Source organism: Tachyglossus aculeatus, unplaced genomic scaffold (assembly GCF_015852505.1).
Source record: "Tachyglossus aculeatus isolate mTacAcu1 unplaced genomic scaffold, mTacAcu1.pri scaffold_1_arrow_ctg1, whole genome shotgun sequence".
NCBI classification, from domain to species: Eukaryota; Metazoa; Chordata; class Mammalia; order Monotremata; family Tachyglossidae; genus Tachyglossus; species Tachyglossus aculeatus.
In genome coordinates this window covers 3315368-3335446 of record NW_024044915.1, presented here as the reverse complement: position 1 = coordinate 3335446, position 20079 = coordinate 3315368, and the positions used below count along the sequence as shown (strand labels likewise).

The 20079-nt window shown below is 46.8% G+C and overlaps 1 protein-coding gene across 1 annotated transcript; it reads left to right on the top strand.

Moving 5' to 3' along the window:
* Positions 1-7: 7 nt before the first annotated feature.
* Positions 8-19609, top strand: LOC119923456 (vomeronasal type-2 receptor 26-like). Its single transcript, XM_038742831.1, is given in 6 exon segments — positions 8-70; positions 9555-9967; positions 9969-10350; positions 12344-12571; positions 17975-18098; positions 18714-19609. Coding segments are annotated over 6 exon segments (2106 nt in total).
* The last annotated feature ends 470 nt before the right edge of the window (positions 19610-20079 follow it).

Sequence of the window (20079 nt, the reverse complement as noted above, 5' to 3'; positions counted from 1 at the left end):
AAGAGAGATGGTACTGAGCTACAGCAAGCAAGATGACACCACAGGAGTGAAGTGTGAGGGTTGGGCTATTGTAGGAAATCAGTTAAGTATGGTAAGAGGGGATAATCTGATTGAGGGCTTCAAAGACAATAGAAAGATGTTTCTGTTTGATGCAGAGGTGGATTAGCAACCACTGGGTGTTCTCGTTTGTGTAGAAAAATGATCCAGGCAGTATAGTCTGGAGTTGGGGAAGCCACAAGGCAGGGAGGTGAGCAAGAAAGCTGATAGAGTAATTAAGGAAGGATAGGATTATCTTGCTAGCAGATTTGATAGAAAGGAAAAGCCAGATTTTAGCAGTATCGTGAAGGTTGACAATGTGGGTTGAATGAGAAAGAGGAGTCAAGTATAACACTAAGCTTAACAGCATGTGAGACAGGAATAGTGCTGGTGTCTATAGTAATGGGAAAGTCAAGGAAGGACAGGGTTTGGGTGGAAAGTTAAGGAGTTCTGTTTTGGATCTGTTAAGGTTGAATGGAGATATCCTGAAGGCAGAAGGAAATGTCAGCACTTATGACAGCACCTATGTCTATATCCACAATTTATTCATTTATGTATATTAATGTGTATCTCCCCCGAAGACTGTAAGCTCATTGAGCAGGGAATGTGTCTACCAATTCTGAAGTATTGCATTTCTCCCAAGTGCTCAGATCACTGCTCTGCACACAGTAAGTGTTCAATAAATTTGATTGACTGGTTGATTGATTAATTGCTAAGCCTTGGATGGAGCCGTGGGATCAAGAGAAGAAGGATAAGGGAGGCATGAGTGTACTTGAAATCAGTAGGGGAGAAGCCATTGGAGAGCATAGTTGAAGATGAGTCAGGGAGAGAAGAAAGTGGCAGCAAATGTTTTGATATGGTGCAAAGGGATGGGGTCAGATGCACAGGTGGAGGGGGTGGATTTTGAGAGAATACAAGAGATCTCCTCTTTACATTCTGCTTGGAAGGGTGAGAAAGTTCAAGAAGCACCAGGACCAGGCGAGAAGCAGAGGAGTTGTTAGGGAGATCATATCTGATAAACTCAATTTTCTCAATAAAGTAGGTGACCAGGACCTGAGGGGCAAGGGATCAGGAAGGCAAAGAGAAAAGGGAGGATTTTAGCAATTCTGTGAAGGTTGAACCTCAATCTTGGTGTTATCTTTGACTTTCTGCTCTGTCAGGCTATATATTCAATTCATCACTAAATCTTGTTGGTTGCACATTCCCATTACTAAATCTTGTTGTTTGTACAATCATGACAGTGCTAAAATCCACCCTTTCCTCTCCATCCAAATTGCTACCAAATTAATTCAAACACTTGTATATTCTGCTTAGATAACGCTATCAGCCTCCTTGCTGACCTCCCAGCTTCCTGTTTCTCCTCACTCCAATCCACATTTCACTCTGCTGCCTGGTTCATTTTTCTACAGAAATGCTCAGGACATGTTTCCCCACTCCTCAAGAATTTCCAGTGGTTGCCCATCCACCTCCGCATAAAAAAGAAACCCCTTACCATCGACTTTAATCCACTCAATCACCTTGTTCCCTCCTACTTCACCTCACTCCTCTTTTCCTATAACCCACCCTGCACCCTTTACTCCTGTAATGCCAACCTTCTCCTTGTATGTAGATCTCAACTGTCTTGCCAGCGACCTCTTGCCCATGTCCAGCTCCTGGCTTGGGATGCCCTCCCTCTTCACATCCAACAATTACTCTCCCTTCCTCCAAATCCTTACTGAAGGCACATCTCCTCCCAGAGGCCTTCCCTGACCATTTTCAGTTCTCACACGTCCTTCCACATCTCCCTGAGTAGCTCTCTTGAGTCATCCCCTCATCCCAGCCCCACTGCAGTTATGTACATAATCAGCAATTTCACTTTTTTATGTTAATCTCTGTGTCCCCCTCTAGACTGTTAGCTCCCTGTTGTGGTCACCAAATGTGTCAGTTATACTATTATATTGTACTCTCCCAAGTTTTTAGTACAGTGCTCTGCACACAGAAAGTGCTCAATCAATATGACCTACTGACTGAATGATTTATTGATCATTCATTTATTGATCATTGTGATAATGATCACAAGATTAAGTGATTTATTGAACCTGTGAGTTGAATGAGAGATATAAGTCAAGGATAATGCCCAGGCTAAGGGCTTGTTATACAGGAAAGATGATGCTGTTGTCTATAAGTGATAGTGAAATCAGGAGAGGATAGGGTTTGGGTGAGAAGGTGAGGAGTTCTATTGTGGACATGTTAAGTTTGAGATGGTGGCAGAGATCGTCAAGTAGAGATGTTCTGAAGGCAAAAGGAAATGTGAGGCTGCAGAGAGGGAGAGAGTTCAGAGCTGGAAATGTAGATTTGGGAATCATTCACCTAGGTAGTAGGTGGTAGTTGAAGCCTTGGAAGAAAATGAGTTCTCCAAGGGAGTGGGCATAGATGGAGAATAGAAGCAGACTCAGAACTGAACCTTGAGGGACTCTCAGTGTTAGGGAATGGGAGACAAAGGAGGAATCTATGAAAGAAACTGAGAGTCAGTGTTCAAAGAGACAGGAGGATAATTAGTCAAGGACAGTGTCGATGAAGTCTAGATTGGATAATGTTTCCAGGAGAAGGTGGTGGTCGGCAGTGTTGAAGGCAGCTGAGTGGTCAAGGAGGATTAGGATGGATTGGAGGCTGTTGGATTTGGCAAGAAGGACATCATTTGTGACTTCTGAAGGGATGGTTTCTGTGTCATGAACTGGATGGAAGCCAGATTGAAGGTGGTCAAGGAGAGATTTGGAGAAGAGGAACTTGAGACAACAGGTGTGGATAACACACTCAAGGAATTTGGAAAGGAATGGTAGGAGGGAAATGAGATGATAACTGGAGGGAGTCGAGGGTCAAGGGATATTTTTTAGGATAGGGAATGCATAAGCATGCTTGAAAGCAGTCGGGGGAAAGCCATTGGCTAGCAAACGGTTGAGAATGGTGGTCAGGGAGGGAAGAAGAGTAGAGGAAAATGCATTGATAAATTGTGAAAGAATGGCTTTGGGTGTGCAAACGGAGAGGGTGAATTTTGATAGACGGCAGATATAGCTGGGAAAGTTGGGAGATTTGATGAAGGATCAGAAGAACAGATGGAATGAAGAAGAGCAAGGGTGATTAAAGGAGATCACGTCTGTTGGTTTTAATTTTCTCAATAAAGAAGGAGGCCAGGTCGTTAGGGATAAGAAATGGGGGAGACAGGGAGAAAGAGGTTGAAAAAAAGATGGATAGGTCCATATTTCCAACAGCCCATGGTATTTATTGAACACTTGAGGTGTTCCGAGCCCTGCACTAAACATGTTGGTCATTACAGTACAAAAGAATTGATAGATACTATCTCTAAACACAAGGAGTTTACTTTGTAGAAGGGGAGAGAGACATTAAAATAAATTACACAAAGGGGAGGTTGAAGAGGATAAGGATATGGACTTAAGTGCACAGGGGCTTTGTGTGGGGTGAATATCAAAGGACCATAGGAATGCAGACTCAAGTGCATAGTTGATGCAGAAAGTAGGATAAATAGATAAGGGAAATGAGGGTTGATGCCTCCTTTCTCTTTTTTAAGAGTTCTGTGCCACTAGGAAAGGTCTCTACCTTTACATACCAGAGACCTTGATCCCTGTCATTCTCTTCCCCATCCACTGCCCCAGATTTGAGCAGATTCCAGCCCACTGGTCTACTCTTCACGGAGCCCACCATGCTACACCACAGAGTCCAAAACCCTACTGAAGTGGAAAAGGGCCATATAGTCAATTACTACAGAAATGAGTTGGGTTCACCAGTGATGCCTCTAGGAAATAGGGGCATCACAGAAAAGGGCACAATCCAGGGAATTGAGGACCTGTTTTCTAATCCTGGCTCTACCACTTGTCTGTTGTGTGATCTTGGGCAAGTCACCTCATTTCTCTGTGTTTTAATTTTCTCATTTCTAATGTAAGGATAGATCCTCCTCCCTCCATCTTAGACTGTAAGCCCCATGTAGGCCAGGGACTATATCTGACCCTGATTAACTCATATATATGCCAGTTCTCAGAACAGTGCTTGACACATAGTAAACCTTTAACAAATACTATAAAAAATGAGTAACATCTGACACAGGGCTCGTCCACAGCTGCTCTCCTCTACTGTATCTCTCTGGTCTTGGTAGACCACAGGCAGGGAGCTGAAAAGGGGATAAAGTTGGGCTCTTTTTCCTACCCTGTCCTTCTCCTTGGTGTCCAAGAATTTCTCCAGCAGCAGGTGCTCTATCAATTATATTTTCATAATGGCAACAATCAGTGGTATTTATTGAGCACGAACTGTGTGTACAGCACAGTCGTAAGCATTTCGGGGAGTACAATATAACAGAATTGACATGCAGCTTCCTTGTCCACAAAGAGCATACACTCTGGAGACAGAGACAGGCACTAATACAAATAACTGATTTATATCATTTACTTTAAAGATATGTAGATAAGTACTGTGGGGTGGAGGATGGGCTGGAGGGGTGCAGTGGAGGGAGGCTGGAGAGAAGCAACATGGCCTAGTAGATATATCAAGGGCTTGGGAGTCAGAAGTACCTGCGTTCTAATCCAGGCCCCACAACATAATGATAAAAATGGTGGTATTTGTTAAGTGCTTACTATGTGCAAAGTACTGTTCTAAGCGCTGGGGGGATACAAGGTGATCAGGTTGTCCCACGTGGGGCTCACAGTCTTAATCCCCATTTTACAGATGAGGGAACTGAGGCACAGAGAAGTTAAGTGACTTGCCCAAAATCACACAGCTGACAAGTGGCAGAGGCAGGATTTGAACCCTTGACCTCTGACTCCAAAGCCCGTGCTCTTTCCACTGACCCACGCTGCTTCTCTACCACGTGTCCACTGTGTGACCTTGGGCAAGCCACCCAACTTCTCTGAGTCTCAAGAACTTCACCTCCAAAATGGGGATTAAGAGTGTGAGCCCCATGTAGGACAAGGACTGTGTCTAACCTGGTTAACCTGTATCTCCCCCAGCTCCCAGTTGAGTGCACTGCACACCACAAGCCCTACAAAGTACCAAAGTTATTATTATTAATGTTATTACTAAGTGACAAATCCGTGATTAGAACCCACGTCTTTCTGATTCCCAAGCCCGTACGCTGTCCACAAAGGAATGCTGCTTGTGAATTGACTGGGTTCCAAGCAATTCTACACAAAACCTAAGATGTTTCACAAAGCTAAAACACAGACTAAACCAAGAAAACATCAATCAAACAATAACATTTATTGAGCACTCACTCCTTGCAGAGTTCTGTAGTAAGCGTTATGTCATCCCTGTCCTCAAGATTTTTATAAAACAGACACTGGAATCAATTACAGTTAGGAAGAAACAACTCAGTTTAAAAATATGTACATGAAGGCTAGAGGGATGTTATAGGAGAATAAGTGCTTAGGGCATGAGGACTGAAATGCATAGGCAGCCCAGAAGTTTGGAAGCATCAGTAAGTGCGGAGATGAGAGATTAATTAGGGAAAACTGCCTGGAACAGGTATGATTCAGCTTGCCTTCCCCTTCAAAGGATAACAGCTCTAGGAAATGTGCTAGTTCAGAGCCCATCCTCTTAGACATGATAAATATAATTTAAAACTTTACATTTGTTAACCAATCAATGTAGTTGATTGAGCATTTAGTATGCCCAGAACACTGTACTAAGTGTGTGAGAGATCACAATTGAACAGAAAAAGTAGTGACCCTTGCTGCCCATATCAAAGAACTAGTTACCTTAGCATTGTGCTAAGCACTGAGGTAGATTCAAGATAATCAGATCAGTCACAGTCCCTATCCAAAGTAGGGCTCATAGTCTAAGATAGATTCACATTGCTCAAGCTCAAATAATTACCATCTTCGTTTAAATCCCGTACCCAGAATACATTCAAAGAAACTGGAGCAGACTATCTCAAGAACAGTATGGAGCAACCTAGCCTAGTGGAAGGATCCTGGGCCTGGGAGACCATTTCTGCTCCTCTTCAAATAATTCATTCATTCATTCATTCAATCGTACTTATTGAGTACTTACTGTGTGCAGAGCACTGTATCAAGCGCTTGGGAAGTACAAGTCGGCAACATATAGAGATAGTACCTACCCAACAGTGGGCTCACAGTCTAGAAAGGGGAGACAGAGAACAAAACAAAACATATTAACAAAATAAAATTAATAGAATAAATATGTGTAAATAAAATAAATAAATAAATAGAGTAATAAATACGTACAAACATATATACATATATACAGGTGCTGTGGGGAGGGGAAGGAGGTAAGGCAGGGGGGATGGCGAGGTGGAGGAGGGGGAGAGGGGGCTCAGTCTGGGAATGCCTCCTGGAGGAGATGAGCTCTCAGTAGGGCCTTGAAGGGAGGAAGGGAGCTAGCTTGGCGAATGTGGGGAGGGAGGACATTCCAGGCCAGGGAGATAACGTGGGCTGGGGGGCGACGGTGGGACAGGTAAGAGCGAGGCACAGTGAGGAGCTGAGAGGCAGAGGAGCGGAGGGTGCGGTCTGGGCTGTAGAAGGAGAGAAGAGAGGTGAGATAGGAGGGGGCGAGGCGATGGAGAGCCTTGAAGCCGAGAGTGAGGAGTTTTTGCTTGCTTCGTAGATTGACAGGCAACCACTGGAGATTTTTGAGTAGGAGAGTGACATGGCCACAGCATTTCTGTACAAAGATAATGCGGGAAGCAGAGTGAAAACTCTGTTCTTTCTCCCCTTTTCTGCTCACTTTGCACTCACTACTTTTGGAGAGCTTCTCCACTCCCATGGCTTCAGCTACCCAGGCCAAGCAGTAACTCTCCAATCAGTCTCATAGCATTAAGTTCCCACATCCTCTGTCAATCTAACATTTCCACTTGACTTCCACGGATCTGCACAGGGATGTCTCTCTGAAGCCTCAGTTTCATAAGAATGAAACTGAATTATTCAGTTTCCCTCCCGTATCCATTCCTCTGCCTAAGTTTCATATCAGGACTGGTAACACCACTCTTCTCCCTGTTACAAAGACCCTCATTCCTGGCATGAGATTTTCTAGGAATGCTCTTATATCAGTCTCCTCATCGAACTGCTTATCTGTAGATAATTATGCTTTAATCTCTCCTGTTAGCCAAATGCAGTCTATGAAAACCCTGTTCCATCATGAGAAAGCTTCCCTTTATCCTTGGGGATTTCAATATCCATGTGTATGTTCCCGATAACCCTTCTGCTGACGGTTCCCTCTCACTCCTTCACTCCTTGACCTCCTGCTCCATCCCATCTTACCCACTTAACAGCTTGGACACACTCGATCTCATCCTCGCTATTGACCCTCACCAACTCTACTGTCACCAACTCTGAAATTTCTTTATGATGAAAATTACTAACAATTGTGCTATTTTTAGGTCCTTACTATAGGCGAAACCTTGTACTAAGTGCTGTAGATGTTAATGATGATTAGGTCCCACATGAAGCTCGTAGTAGTAGTAGTAGGGAGAATATGTTTTTTGAATACCCAGTGAGAACCAAGGCCCAGAGAAGTGAAGTGACTTGCCAAGGAGACTTGGGCTGGCATTAGAACCCAGGGATTCTGTCTTCCAGCCTCGTGCTCTTTCCACTAGACCACAATGTATTCAACTGAAAGCTCCTCATCTGACTTCTATCCTCCCAACCCAACTTCGTCATCTGAGGTGTTCCCCCATAGAGACGGTCAATCTATTAATCCACACCAATATTCTCAAGTCATAGTGTCCCACTTGGTCTCCATACCCAAACTACCTACGCTGTTGCACAAATTGACACCTTCAACACCTCCTCTCTACTGGTCTCAACTCACTTGCTCCTCGATCTCTTCACCATTATCTTACCACTAACCCAAAGCACTGGATTACCTCCGTAGCACTCTTCCTTGGTCCTGTGGACATGCCATGGAACGGTGCTGGCAGAAATCCATATATCAGGCCGACCTAGTTTATGTCAAATGCATCTTTTCCCGCTCTATCTTGCCCTTTCCCCTGCCAGACAGCCATCCTGCTCCATATTGATTGGCCCCTATGCCCATTGTCTTTGCCAGGTGTTTCAGACATTTAAGTCCCTCCTCAAATCCCAACGATCTTTATTCCCTCTCCTGGCTATGTACTTTGTGGATAAAATTGAAATAATTAAGCATAATCGCCCTAAAATCCTCCCTGTTCCTGTCCAGTCCCACTCTCTCCCACTCCTTTTTTGAACCTCTCATCTTTCCCTGAAGTGTCCCACGAGGTGATCGCCTGCTTCCTCTCAAAATCTACCCCTTCTACCTGTTCTTCTGACTCTTTTTCTTTGGATCTTGTTGCAGCACATGACCTCTCCTTTTTTTCCTTGTTGACCACCATCTTCACCTGTTCATTATCCAATGGCTTCTTACCTACTGCTCGTAAACGTGCTCATATATTCCCTCTCCTGAAAATAACCCCCCTTTACCCTTCATCTCCCTCTGGTTATAGCTTCATCTCCTCCTAACATTCCTTTCCAAACTCTATAAGTGAGTTGTCTGCACCTACTGCCTCTACTTCCTTGCTGATTTCCTACTACAACCGAGACCATACCGTCCATCCTCTAATGCCAACCTAATCGTTGTTCATTGATCTCATCTATCTTGCTGCTGGCCTCTTGCTTATGTCCTGCCTCTGGCCCATAACTCTCTCCTCCTTCCTGTCTGAAAAATGATCACTTTCCTTATCCACATAAACTTTCTAATGTCACGACTCTTCGAAGAAACCTTCCCTGATCAGACCCTCATTTCCCCTACTCCCTAGCCTTTCTGGTTGGCTCTGCACCTTTGGTTCACCCCAGCCCTCATCCCCAAAATACTTATGTACATATCCATAATATAATTTAACATCCATCTCTTGATCTAGTCTGTTAGCCCACTGTGGGTACAGAACATGCTTGCCATCCCTGTTATATTGTACTCTTTCAGGAACTGAGTACAGTGCTCTGCATGAAGTAATTGCTCAATAAATATGACTGATTGGTGAAAATCTCTTTGAAGATAGGTATTGTGTTTTTTGCCCTTTTAATCATTTCCCAAATGATATGATCATTGATTCAATTGTATTTAAGTGCTTACTGTGTAGACAACACTGTACTAAGCGCTTGGGAAGTACAAGTCGGCAACATATAGAGACAGTCCCAACCCAACAACAGGCTCACAGTCTAGAAGGGGGAGACAGACAACAAAACAAAGCATGTAGACACGTGTCAAAGTGATATTAACATCATTCACAAAATCCATAGAATAGAAAATAAGTACAAGTAAAATAAATAGAGTAATAAATCTGTACAAATATATACAAATGCTGTGGGGAGGGGAAGGAGGTAGGGCAGGGAGGTTGGGGAGAAGGAGAGGAAAAAGGGGGCTCAGTCTGGGAAGGATAAGAGTTTGCTTAACTCCTTCTGGGAAGATCAGTGCTCTTCCCAAAGAAGGAGTTAAGTAAACACTTCTGATGGATTTACCAATATCCTCACCCATCCCAATCAGCTCTTTTGTTCTCTACCCAGATCACCTATGGCCCATTCAATCCGGTCCTAAGCGACAAGACCCAATTTCCATCTCTCTATCAGGTGGCCCCCAGGATCTCCTCTCTACCTCGGGGGATGGTCCGTTTAATGGTACACTTTGGCTGGACCTGGGTTGGGCTGGTGGTGTCAGATGATATGATAGGAGAGAGATTCCTCTCAGATGTGACTGGGGAGATGGTCAGGAATGGTGTCTGTGTAGCCTTTACCATAAAGATCCCCAGTGAGAACTTCCACATCTATTTAGCCTGGAAAGCCTACTATAGGGTCACGGCTACATCAGCCACAGTGATGGCTGCCTATGGTGATGCAGAGCCCCTAAGCCTTCTGAGATATGTGATAGAGAGATCTGGACTGTCCAAGATGGTTTTGATCACCACCTTTCACTGGGACTTTGAGCATTAAGAAAGTAACAAACTACAACTTTCATGGAACTTTCACAATGGCAAACCTTGTTAAAGAAGTTCCCCATTTCAGGGATTTTTTACGGACAGTTAGACCAGAAAAATATCCAGAAATCATTGTCTTGAAGGAGTTCTGGAAGTCTGCCTTTGACTGTTCCTTTTCATTTCCTGAACTGGGTGGAAGAAAATGCTCAGAAAACGCTTCCTTGGAGTTGTTGCCTGTGCACCATTTTTCCCTGACGATGTCTGCCCTGAGTTACAGTGTGTACAATGCCATGTATGCTGTCACACAGGGACTCCAGGAGTTTCTCCTGTCCTGCTCAGAGCTGGAATCTCGGGGAAACAAGGATTGTCTGGTTCCTCATCTGTGGCAGGTAATGTTCCCCCGCTGGACCAGGGGGCTGCAAAATCAGTCAGTTAATCATTGGTGTGTATTGAGAGCTTACTGTGTGCAGACAGTAGTCCTAATCATTCAGGGGAGTACATTACAACAAAGTTGGTAGACATATTTCTTGTCCACAAGGAGTTTTTAGTCTAGAGGTCACAAGAGGAAGGTCCTGCTGAAGTGCAGGTATAGGGCCTGGTCGAAACTTACACCTTCGTGAGAAGGCTCATCCGTTATAGTCTAGTATATACAGGACTGGGTACAGAGACCGAGTCCTAGAAATTAATTCACTGAAATACAATTGAGGGTAAGAGAGGAGGAACACTGCACTAATGCAGTTTTGGTTTTATTCTCTGTCTCCCCCTTCTAGACTGTGAGCCCACTGTTGGGTAGGGACTGTCTTTACATGTTGCCAACTTGTACTTCCCAAGACCTTAGTACAGTGATCTGCATGCAGTAAGCGCTCAATAAATACGATTGATTGATTGATTGATTGATTGATTAATGCAAGAGGTCCTTCCTGGGCATCTGGTTAAACTGTAACTAAAGTTCAACCAGTGGAAATTGGTCTGTTTAAATCATAGTCACTGGGGTATCAGCTGTCCCAGACTCACACATTCTGGCAAAAAAGGAAGATATAAATCAGTCAATCCTTCAGTGGTACTTAATGAGTGCTTATTGTGTGCCACACACTGTATTAAGTGCTTGGATGTTTACCATACAACAGAGGTGGTAGACATGTTCCCTGCCCATAATGAAGAATTGGTAAATCACAAATATTATCGATCCCAATACTTACTTAAGAAGTGGTTGATTGTTTGCAGGTTGAAGAGAACACAGTGCTAGACACTGAAAGCTTTAAACGTAACAGCATGACAAGGGACAGCATTTTTGGATGGCACTGTGCTCCCCAGATTGGATCATCAGTGCTGCCTTCTTCAAACCTGAAGGACAACTCATATCAATTGGAATAACTAACATTATCCCACTGGGGATACCGAGGCTGGGGAGGTGGTCACAGAATACAGCTTCATGGGTCACCATCCTCATCATCGTGATCATCGCCATCTGCCCTCCTCTCTCCTGCGCAGAGTTCCCAATTACTGATTGCCACAAACTGCTGAATGAAAGAGGTCGGCATTGTCGCTGGACCTAGGCAGAGGCTTCTCTCCACTGTTAGGCAGACATATCCCTCCCTTCCCTCCTATTTGTCTATGCATGGATGAGATGGAAAATATTCCCATGAGGAGGTTTGCCGCCCCTGGGTTCCCTTCCATGCCCTCCATTTCATGCCGGGAAATAGAGAGAAAGAGAGAGAGAGAGAGAGAGAGAGAGAGAGAGAGAGACAGACAGACAGACAGACAGACAGACAGACAGACAGACAGACACACAGACACACAGAATGGCAGACACACAGAAAGACACACAGACAGACACAGAGAGAGAGAGAGAGACTTTCCCGATTCCTGGGCTGAATGATTGAGGCCGGGGGAAGAGTGGGGGATCTAGAAAAGCAGAGCAGTCAGCAGCGCCAAAGGTGGGGAAGAAGAAATTCCCTCCCAGTGGGACGATTGCTCCCAGATTCCAGGTCTCCCCTTTTGCCTCCCTGTGGCAGTTTTCCTGGGAAGTCATGATAATAATGATAGTAATATTTGTGATGGTATTTGCTAAGTGCTTACTAGGCGCCAGCACTGTGTTAAACACTGGGATAGATAAGGGACAGTCAAGTCAGACGCAGGCCTTGTCCCAAATGGGGCCCACAGTTCAACGGGGAGGAAGAAAGGTATTGAATGACCCATGGAAGTTAAGCCACTTGGAGAAGCAGCATAGCGCAGTGGATAGAGCCTGGGCCTGGGAGTCCGAATGTCATGGGTTCTAATTGTGATGCAAACAAACAAACTGACCCCCCAAAGCCCCACTGCAGCTGATCTCACCTCCCACGGGGTCAGAAGTCTCTAGAATTTCCTTTTATCCATTTTCAGCTCCATGAGTTTCTGAGAAAGGGTCAGTTTGACAACCCTGCTGGGGAACTGGTGATTCTGGATGAGAACTGCAGATCTGCTGCAAAATTTGACCTTCTGAACTTTGTGATTTTTCCCAATGGAAATGGTGAGTTGGTGAAAGTCGGGGGGGTGGACCCCCAGGCACCCCCCAACCAAGACGTCATCATCGATGAGGCAATGATCATGTGGCCTGCGGGAGCCTCTCAGGTAAGCAGCCAATGGGAATGCCCGGATGTCCTGAAGTTGTAGTCCCAGGCTTCTAGTTGTGATTGTATTGATGGAGCACTTACTGGGTGCGCAGCACTGGAACTAGCCTGTAGACTGTAAACTCGCTGTGGTCAGGGAATGTGTCTGTTCATTGTTATATTGTACGTTTCCAAGTGCTCAGTTTAAAGTTCTACACACAGTTAGTGCTCAATAAATACGATTAAATGAATGGTTGAATACCCAGTGCTGGGAAAAAGTACTTATATTGCAATGAGACACTGAGTTTGGTCCTCAAGGGGTGCATGATCTGAAACTATGAGATGTAGAGGGAACTCAGCTCCAACTCCCTCCTAGAGCCCCTCCAATCTTGCTTCGATACCCTATACTCCACCGAAACCGCCCTCTCAGAGATCACCAATGACCTCCTTCTTGCCAAATCCAATGGCTCCTACTCTATCCTAATCCTTCACGACCTCTCAGCTTCCTTCGACACTGGACCACCCCCTTCTCCTCAACAAGCTATCCAACCTTGGCTTCACAGACTCCGTTATCTCTTAGTTCTCCTCTTATCTCTCCGGCCGTTCATTCTCAGGCTCTTTTGTGGATTCCTCCTCCCCCTCCTATCCTGTTACTGTTGGGGTGCCTCAAGGTTCAGTTCAAGTTACCCTTCTGTTCTCGGTCTACACTCACTCCCTTGGTGAACTCAATCGCTTCCACGGCTTCAACGATCATCTCTACACTGATGACACCCAAATCTACATCTCTGCCCCTGCTCTCTCTCCCTCCCTCCAGGCTAGTTTCTCCTTCTGCGTTCAGGACATCTTCATCTAGATGTCTGCCCACCTTCTAAAACTCAATATGTCCAGAACTGAACTCCTTATCTTCCCTCACAAATCTTGTTCTCTCCCTGACTTTCCCATCACTGTAGAAGGCACTACCAGTCTTCCCATCTCACAAGCCCGCAACCTTGGTGTCATCCTCGACTCCACTCTCTCATTCACCCCACACATCCAATCCATCACCAAACCCTGTCTGTCTCACCTCCACAACATCGCCAAGATCCACCCTTTCCTCTCCATCCAAACTGCCACCTTGCTGGTTCAATCTCTCATCCTATCCCGATTGGATCACTGCATCAGCCTCCTCGCTGACCTCCTATCCTCCTGTCTCTCCTCACTTCAGTCTATGCTTCTGTCTGCTGCCCGGGTTAACTCGGGCATATCCGTCCCCTCCTCAAAAATCTCCAGTGGTTGCCTATCAACCTACAAAACAAACAAAAGCTCCTCACTCTCGGCTTCAAGGCTCTCTACCACCTCGTCCCCTACTACCTCACCTCCCTTCTCTTCTTCCACAGCCCAGCCTGAACCCTCCGCTCCTCTGCCGCTAACCTCTTCACTGTGCCTCGTTCTCGCCTGTCCTGCCATCGACCCCCAGCCAACATCCTTCCCCTGGAATGACCTTCCTCCACACATCAGCCAAACTAGCTTTTTTCCTCCCTTCAAAGTCCTACTGAGAGCTCACCTCCTCCAGGAGGCCTTCCCAGGCTAATCCCCCCTTTTCCTCTCCTCCTCTCCATCCCCCCACCCTACCTTCTTCCCCTCCCCACAGCACTTGTATATATTTGTACAGATATATGACTTTATTTTACTTGCACATATTTACTACTCTATTCATTTTGTTGTTAATGATCTGCATATAGTTATAATTCTATTTATTCTGACACTTTTGACACCTGTTTACATGTTTTGGTTTGTTGTTTGTCTCCCCTTTCTAGACTGTGAGGCTGTTCTTGGGTAAGGACCATCTCTATATGTTGCTGACGTGTACTTCCCAAGCGCTTAGTACAGTGCTCTGCACACAGTAAATGCTCAATAAATATGATTGAATGAATGAATGAACTGCACACAGACACATCTGGGGCAATTAAGCACTAAATCAAGGACTGAAACAGGGATGACTAGGAGATCCTATCAATTTTCCCAATCCCTAGGTGAAGGGGTTCAATTATTAGCCAAGGTGGTGTGCTTCCTCCTCTACCTGTCATATAATGCCATATGATGCCAGCCTAATGCCAAGATTGCTCCCTGCCCTCAGTGCCAGGGGGTCCTGGATATAAAGTGACATAATCCAGCAAGGGGGAGGCTGATGGAGCTTGGCTGCCGTTTAGATCCCTGCATCCTGCTGTGGATAGATCCTGATGGGAGCTGGGGCTCGGTTATCCCAGCGGTGCTGTGACAGTTACAGGTGGCTCTGCTCGGCCATCTCTTAGGCCTAACTCAGTAGGGATTGTTTTATTCTGTGTGAGGTTCATGTGGAGAGAGCCCTGACCTGGCATGGATTCTCTCTGATCACCTGCTTGGGCTGAAGCTGGTGATGGATCAGTCACCCTGGCCACAGTGTCACCTGGGGAATGTGATCCCCACAATTTTACAGTGAGACCGCGTATTGGTGGTCATGACAACACAGTTTGGCAAACTGGGGATCTCAAAGCGCAGGAAGGGATGTGGACACAGTGGGAGGCAGAGAGCTATTTTCCCAGGGAGAACTCAGGGACTGCAAGGTCAGTCCCAAGATGGGCCACAGAAAAATGAAAATGTTTTCACATTCATCTATTCAGAACCTTGGACCTTCCCAGCACAGTTTCTCAGACACATCTTTCTTGATGCAGTTATGAATTCAAGGTTCGAGAGTTGAAGACACCTCTCTGCAGTCAGCCAAGGTGGGAGAAGGAAGGGATGCCTGAGCATCACTCTTGACCACGGGGTCCGCACAGGTGGACCCCCACCACAGATCAGAATCTTGATGACCAGATGACTTCTATCAACTCTACCCTCTCTACTCAACTCAACTTGCTCGCTCCCCTTTCCGTTCGCCGTTCTCTTACCACTAACCCACAACTTTGGATCCCTGCCACTGTCCACCTCCTTTGCTCTTATGCTCGAGCTGCTGAACGCCGCTGGCGAAAGTCTGAACACCAAGCCAACCTTGTTCACTTCAAGTTTATCCTTTCCTGCCTTAACTCTTCCTCCTCTTCTGCCAGGCAAATCCATTTCTCCTCCCTTATTGACACCCACGCCCATCATCCTTGTCAGCTCTTCCGTACATTTAACTCCCTTCTCAGGCCCCCTGTTCCTCCCCTTCCTCCATCCCTCACCCCCAGCGATCTGGCCTCCTACTTCATTATTAAAATTAACTCCATCAGGTCTGAGCTTCACATAGTCACTCCTCACCATTCTCCAATCCCCCGCTCTCAACCCTCTCCGCTCCTCTCCCATCCTTCCCAGCAGTATCTTCAGATGAGATCTCCTCCCTCCTCTCAAGTGCTACTCTATCCACCTGTGCTTCAGACCCCATTCCCTCTCATCTTATGAAATCTCTCGCCCCTTCCCTCCTCCCGTTCTTAACTTCCATCTGCAACTGCTGCTCACTCTCCACTCACTCCTTCCCCTCTGCCTTCAAACATGACCACGTATTTCCAATCCTAAAAAAACCCTCTCTTGACCCAGCATCCCCTTCTAGTTATCTCCCTATCTCCCTCTTACCATTCCTTTCCAAACTCCTAGAAAGAGTCGTCTACACCCCTGCCTCGAATTCCTCAATGCCAACTCTCTTCTTGACCTCTTCCAATCTGGCTTCTGCCCACTACATTCCACTGATACTGCCCTCTCAAAAGTCACAAATGACCTCCTCATTGCCAAATCCAATGGCTCCTACTCTATCCTAATCCTCCTCGACCTCTCAGCTGCTTTCGACACTGTGGACCACCCCCTTCTTCTAAACATGCTATCCAACCTTGGCTTCACAGACTCTGTCCTCTCCTAGTTCTCCTATTATCTCTCTGGCCATTCATTCTCAGTCTCCTTTGTGGGCTCCTCCTCCCCCTCCCATCCCCTTACTCTAGGGGTTCCTCAAGGGCCAGTTCTTGGTCCTCTTCTGTTCTGTATCTACACTCACTCCCTTGGTGAACTTATTCTATCCCACGGCTTCATCTCTGCCCCAGCTCTCTCTCTCTCTCTCCCTTCAGGCTCGTGTCTCCTCCTGCTTTCAGGAGATCCCCATCCGGATGTCTGCCCACCATCTAAAACTCAATATATCCAAGACTGAACTCCTTATCTTCCCTCCCAAACGCTGTCCTCTCCCTGACTTTCACCTCACTGTAGACGGCACTACCAACCTTCCTGTCTCATAAGCCCGCAATTTTGGTCTCATCCTCGACTCCACACTCTCGTTCACCCCGCACAGCCAATCCATCACCAAAACCTGCCGGTCTCACCTCTGCAACATCGCCAAGATCTTCCCGTTCCTTTCCATCCAAATCTCTACCTTGCTGGTTCAATCTCTCATCTTATCCCTACTGGATTACTTCATCTGCCCCCTCTGTGATCTCCCATCCTCCTACCTCACCCCACTTCAGTCTATACTTCACACTGCTGCCCAAATCATCTATGTGCAGAAAAGCTCTGGGCATGTAACTCCCCTCCTCAAAAATCTCCAGTGGCTTCCTGTCAACCTACGCATCAAGCAAAAACTCCTCATTCTCGGCTTTAAGGCTCTCCATCACCTCGCCCCTCCTACTTCACATCCCTTTTTTCCTTCCACAGCCCAGCCTGCACACTCCACTCCTCTGCCACTAACCCCCTCACGATACCTCGTTCTCACCTGTCCTGCCGTCGACCCCGGGCCCATGTCCTCCCCCTGGTCTGCAATGCCCTCGCTCCAGACATCCGCCAAGCTAGCTCTCTTTCTCCCTTCAAAGCGCTACTGAGAGCTCACCTCCTCCAAGAAGCCTTCCCAGGCTGATCCTCCTTTTTCCTCTCCTCCTCCCCATTCCTCCCGCCCTACCTCCTTCTCCAGCCCACAACACCTGCATATATGTTTGTATAGCTTAATGAATCTATTTATTTTATTTGTCCAAATTTACTATTCTACTTATTTTGTTAATGATGTGCATTTAGCTTTAATTGTATTTGTTCTGACGACTTGACACCTGTCCACATGTTTTGTTTTATTGTCTGTCTCCCCCTTCTAGACTGCGAGCCCGTTGTTGGGTAGGGGCCATTTCTATATGTTGCAAACTTGTATTTCACAAGCGCTTAGTACAATGCTCTGCACACAGTAAGCACTCAATAAGTACGATTGATTGATTGAATGAATGAATGAATGAATGAATCAGAAGTGGGACCTGGTGCCCCGACCCGCTGAAACCCTTGACTCTTAGCAGGGAGAAGGAAAACGGGGGAGGTGCACGACGGGGGCACTTGTAGCTCATCCTTTGTTGGGGCTCAGACCTTTATGGGAGGTGGTGGGGATGCCTCGGGGTTGAAGGCTCCAGGATCACCCAGGTAGGCATAGAACTGTCGAGCTCCACTCTCACTGTCACTATCCTCTTTCTTGAAAATTCAGGCTCCACATTCGCAGTGCAGAAGGAGCTGTGGACCAGGATTCAGGAAGCGCGCCCAGCAAGGGGCGGCTGCCTGCTGCTATTTTTGTGTCAGGTGCCCAGAGGGAGAGATTTCCAACCAGACAGGTAGATATGTGCAGAGACCCAGATCCTCACATGACCCAGAGTCTGCGGGGCACTAGGCAAATGGTGATAGATGAGGGCATGGGGACCCAGAGTCAGTTGATGGGAAAGTCCAAGGGGTAGGCCAGAGATGGACATGCCTGACTGCAGCCATGGCTGTCCAGGAGTTTTATTCAGCAGCTTCCTTGCCCATGGGCTGGGGTGACTGCAAGGATGGAAAGCACAAACTCGGCACTGGGCGGGGGTGCTTGGGAGAGAGTGTTAGACCAGATGGGTCAGGTTTAATGAGGAGGCAAAAATCCCAGCCTGGGCTGTGACCCTGACCTAGGTGGAGGTAAATATGTGCTGTAGAGGGAGGAGACACTTTCCTCCCTCCTTTAAGGTACTCGATATTCACCCAACACGCAGCCCCAGCTCACTTACATGCATATCCATCATTTGTTAATTTATTTATATTACAGTCTGTCTCTCTTTTTATACTGTGAACTCCTTCTGGGCAAGGAACGTGTCTACCCAATCTGTTGCATGTACTCCTCCAAGCACTTAGTACAGCATTCTGCACACAGTAAGTGCTGATTGACTGACTGATTGATTGATTGAATGATTCTTTCCATTCAGACGCAGAGCAATGTGTGAAGTGTCCTGAAGATCAGTATTTAAACATTATGAGAGATGGCTGCCTTCACAAAGTGGTGACTTTCTTGTCCCCCAAAGAACAGTTGGGGCTGATCCTGGTCTGCATGACCCTCTCCTTCTGTCTCCTCACAGCCCTGGTTTTCGGGGTCTTCATTAAGCACCGAGACACCCCCATAGTCCGAGCCAATAACCTCAATCTCAGCTACACCCTCCTCATCTCCCTCAAACTTTGCTTCTTCTGTGCACTGACCTTCATTGGCCTACCCACCACAGCCTCCTGCCTCCTCCGCCAAACGGCTTTTGGCGTCGTGTTCACTGTATCCATCTCCTCCATTTTGGCCAAGACTGTCACCGTGATTATGGCCTTCAGGGCCACGAGCTTGGGTAGCAGAGTCAGAAAGTGGGCGGGGCCCAGAGCCTCCATCTCAATAGTCCTGTCCTGTTCCCTGGTCCAGGTGACCATCTGTGTGATCTGGTTGGGCACCGCTCCCCCATTCCCGGAGATGAACACACGCTCTGAGCCCAGACTCATTATCATAGAGTGTAACGAGGGCTCTGTGATTGCCTTCTACTGTGTCCTGGGCTACCTGGGCTTTCTGGCCCTGGTGAGCTTCACTGTGGCTTTCCTGGCCAGGAGGCTGCCCGACAGCTTCAATGAAGCCAGGTTCATCACGTTTGGCATTCTGGTGTTCTGCAGCATCTGGGCCTCCTTCCTCCCGGCATACCAGGGCACCAAGGGGAAGGCCACAGTGACCACAGAGATCTTCTCCATTCTGGCCTCCAGTGCGGGTCTTCTTGGCTGCATCTTCATCCCAAAATGCTATGTCATCCTGACGCAGCCTGACAGGAACATCCGGGAGTGGTTGAAGAGGAAATGAGCCCTGGGACATTAGTTCAGGGCTGCTGTGTTTATTGCTTAACATTTTTCTCTACCCCAATTTTCTTACAATGGCAGGACCTAAGGAGAGAGAAATCCTGTCAGAGATATCCCGAAGAGATTCACTGGCCAATCGGAATCAGAGGTCAGGCCTGGGTGCTCCTATGGATCATTGGAGTGTATGTCCCATGGACTACTGGACTCTTTCCTCCTCCAGGTGGGACTCCCACAGAGTCATCTGCCATCACCTACTGGTTGTGTGGGAGACCACAGTGGGCTGTAGTTCAATCAAACCTGGGGAAGCAGATGGGGGAGGGAACAATGGGGATCAACGTCTCAGAGTGGGAAGGTGGAGACACTTCCCAGTGTGACAGAACTCTCAGGGAGGAAGGAAGCATCAACCCCATTTCCCTTTCTTATTCACCCTACTTTCTACATCAGCTATTCACTTGGGTCTTCACTCCTTAAGCC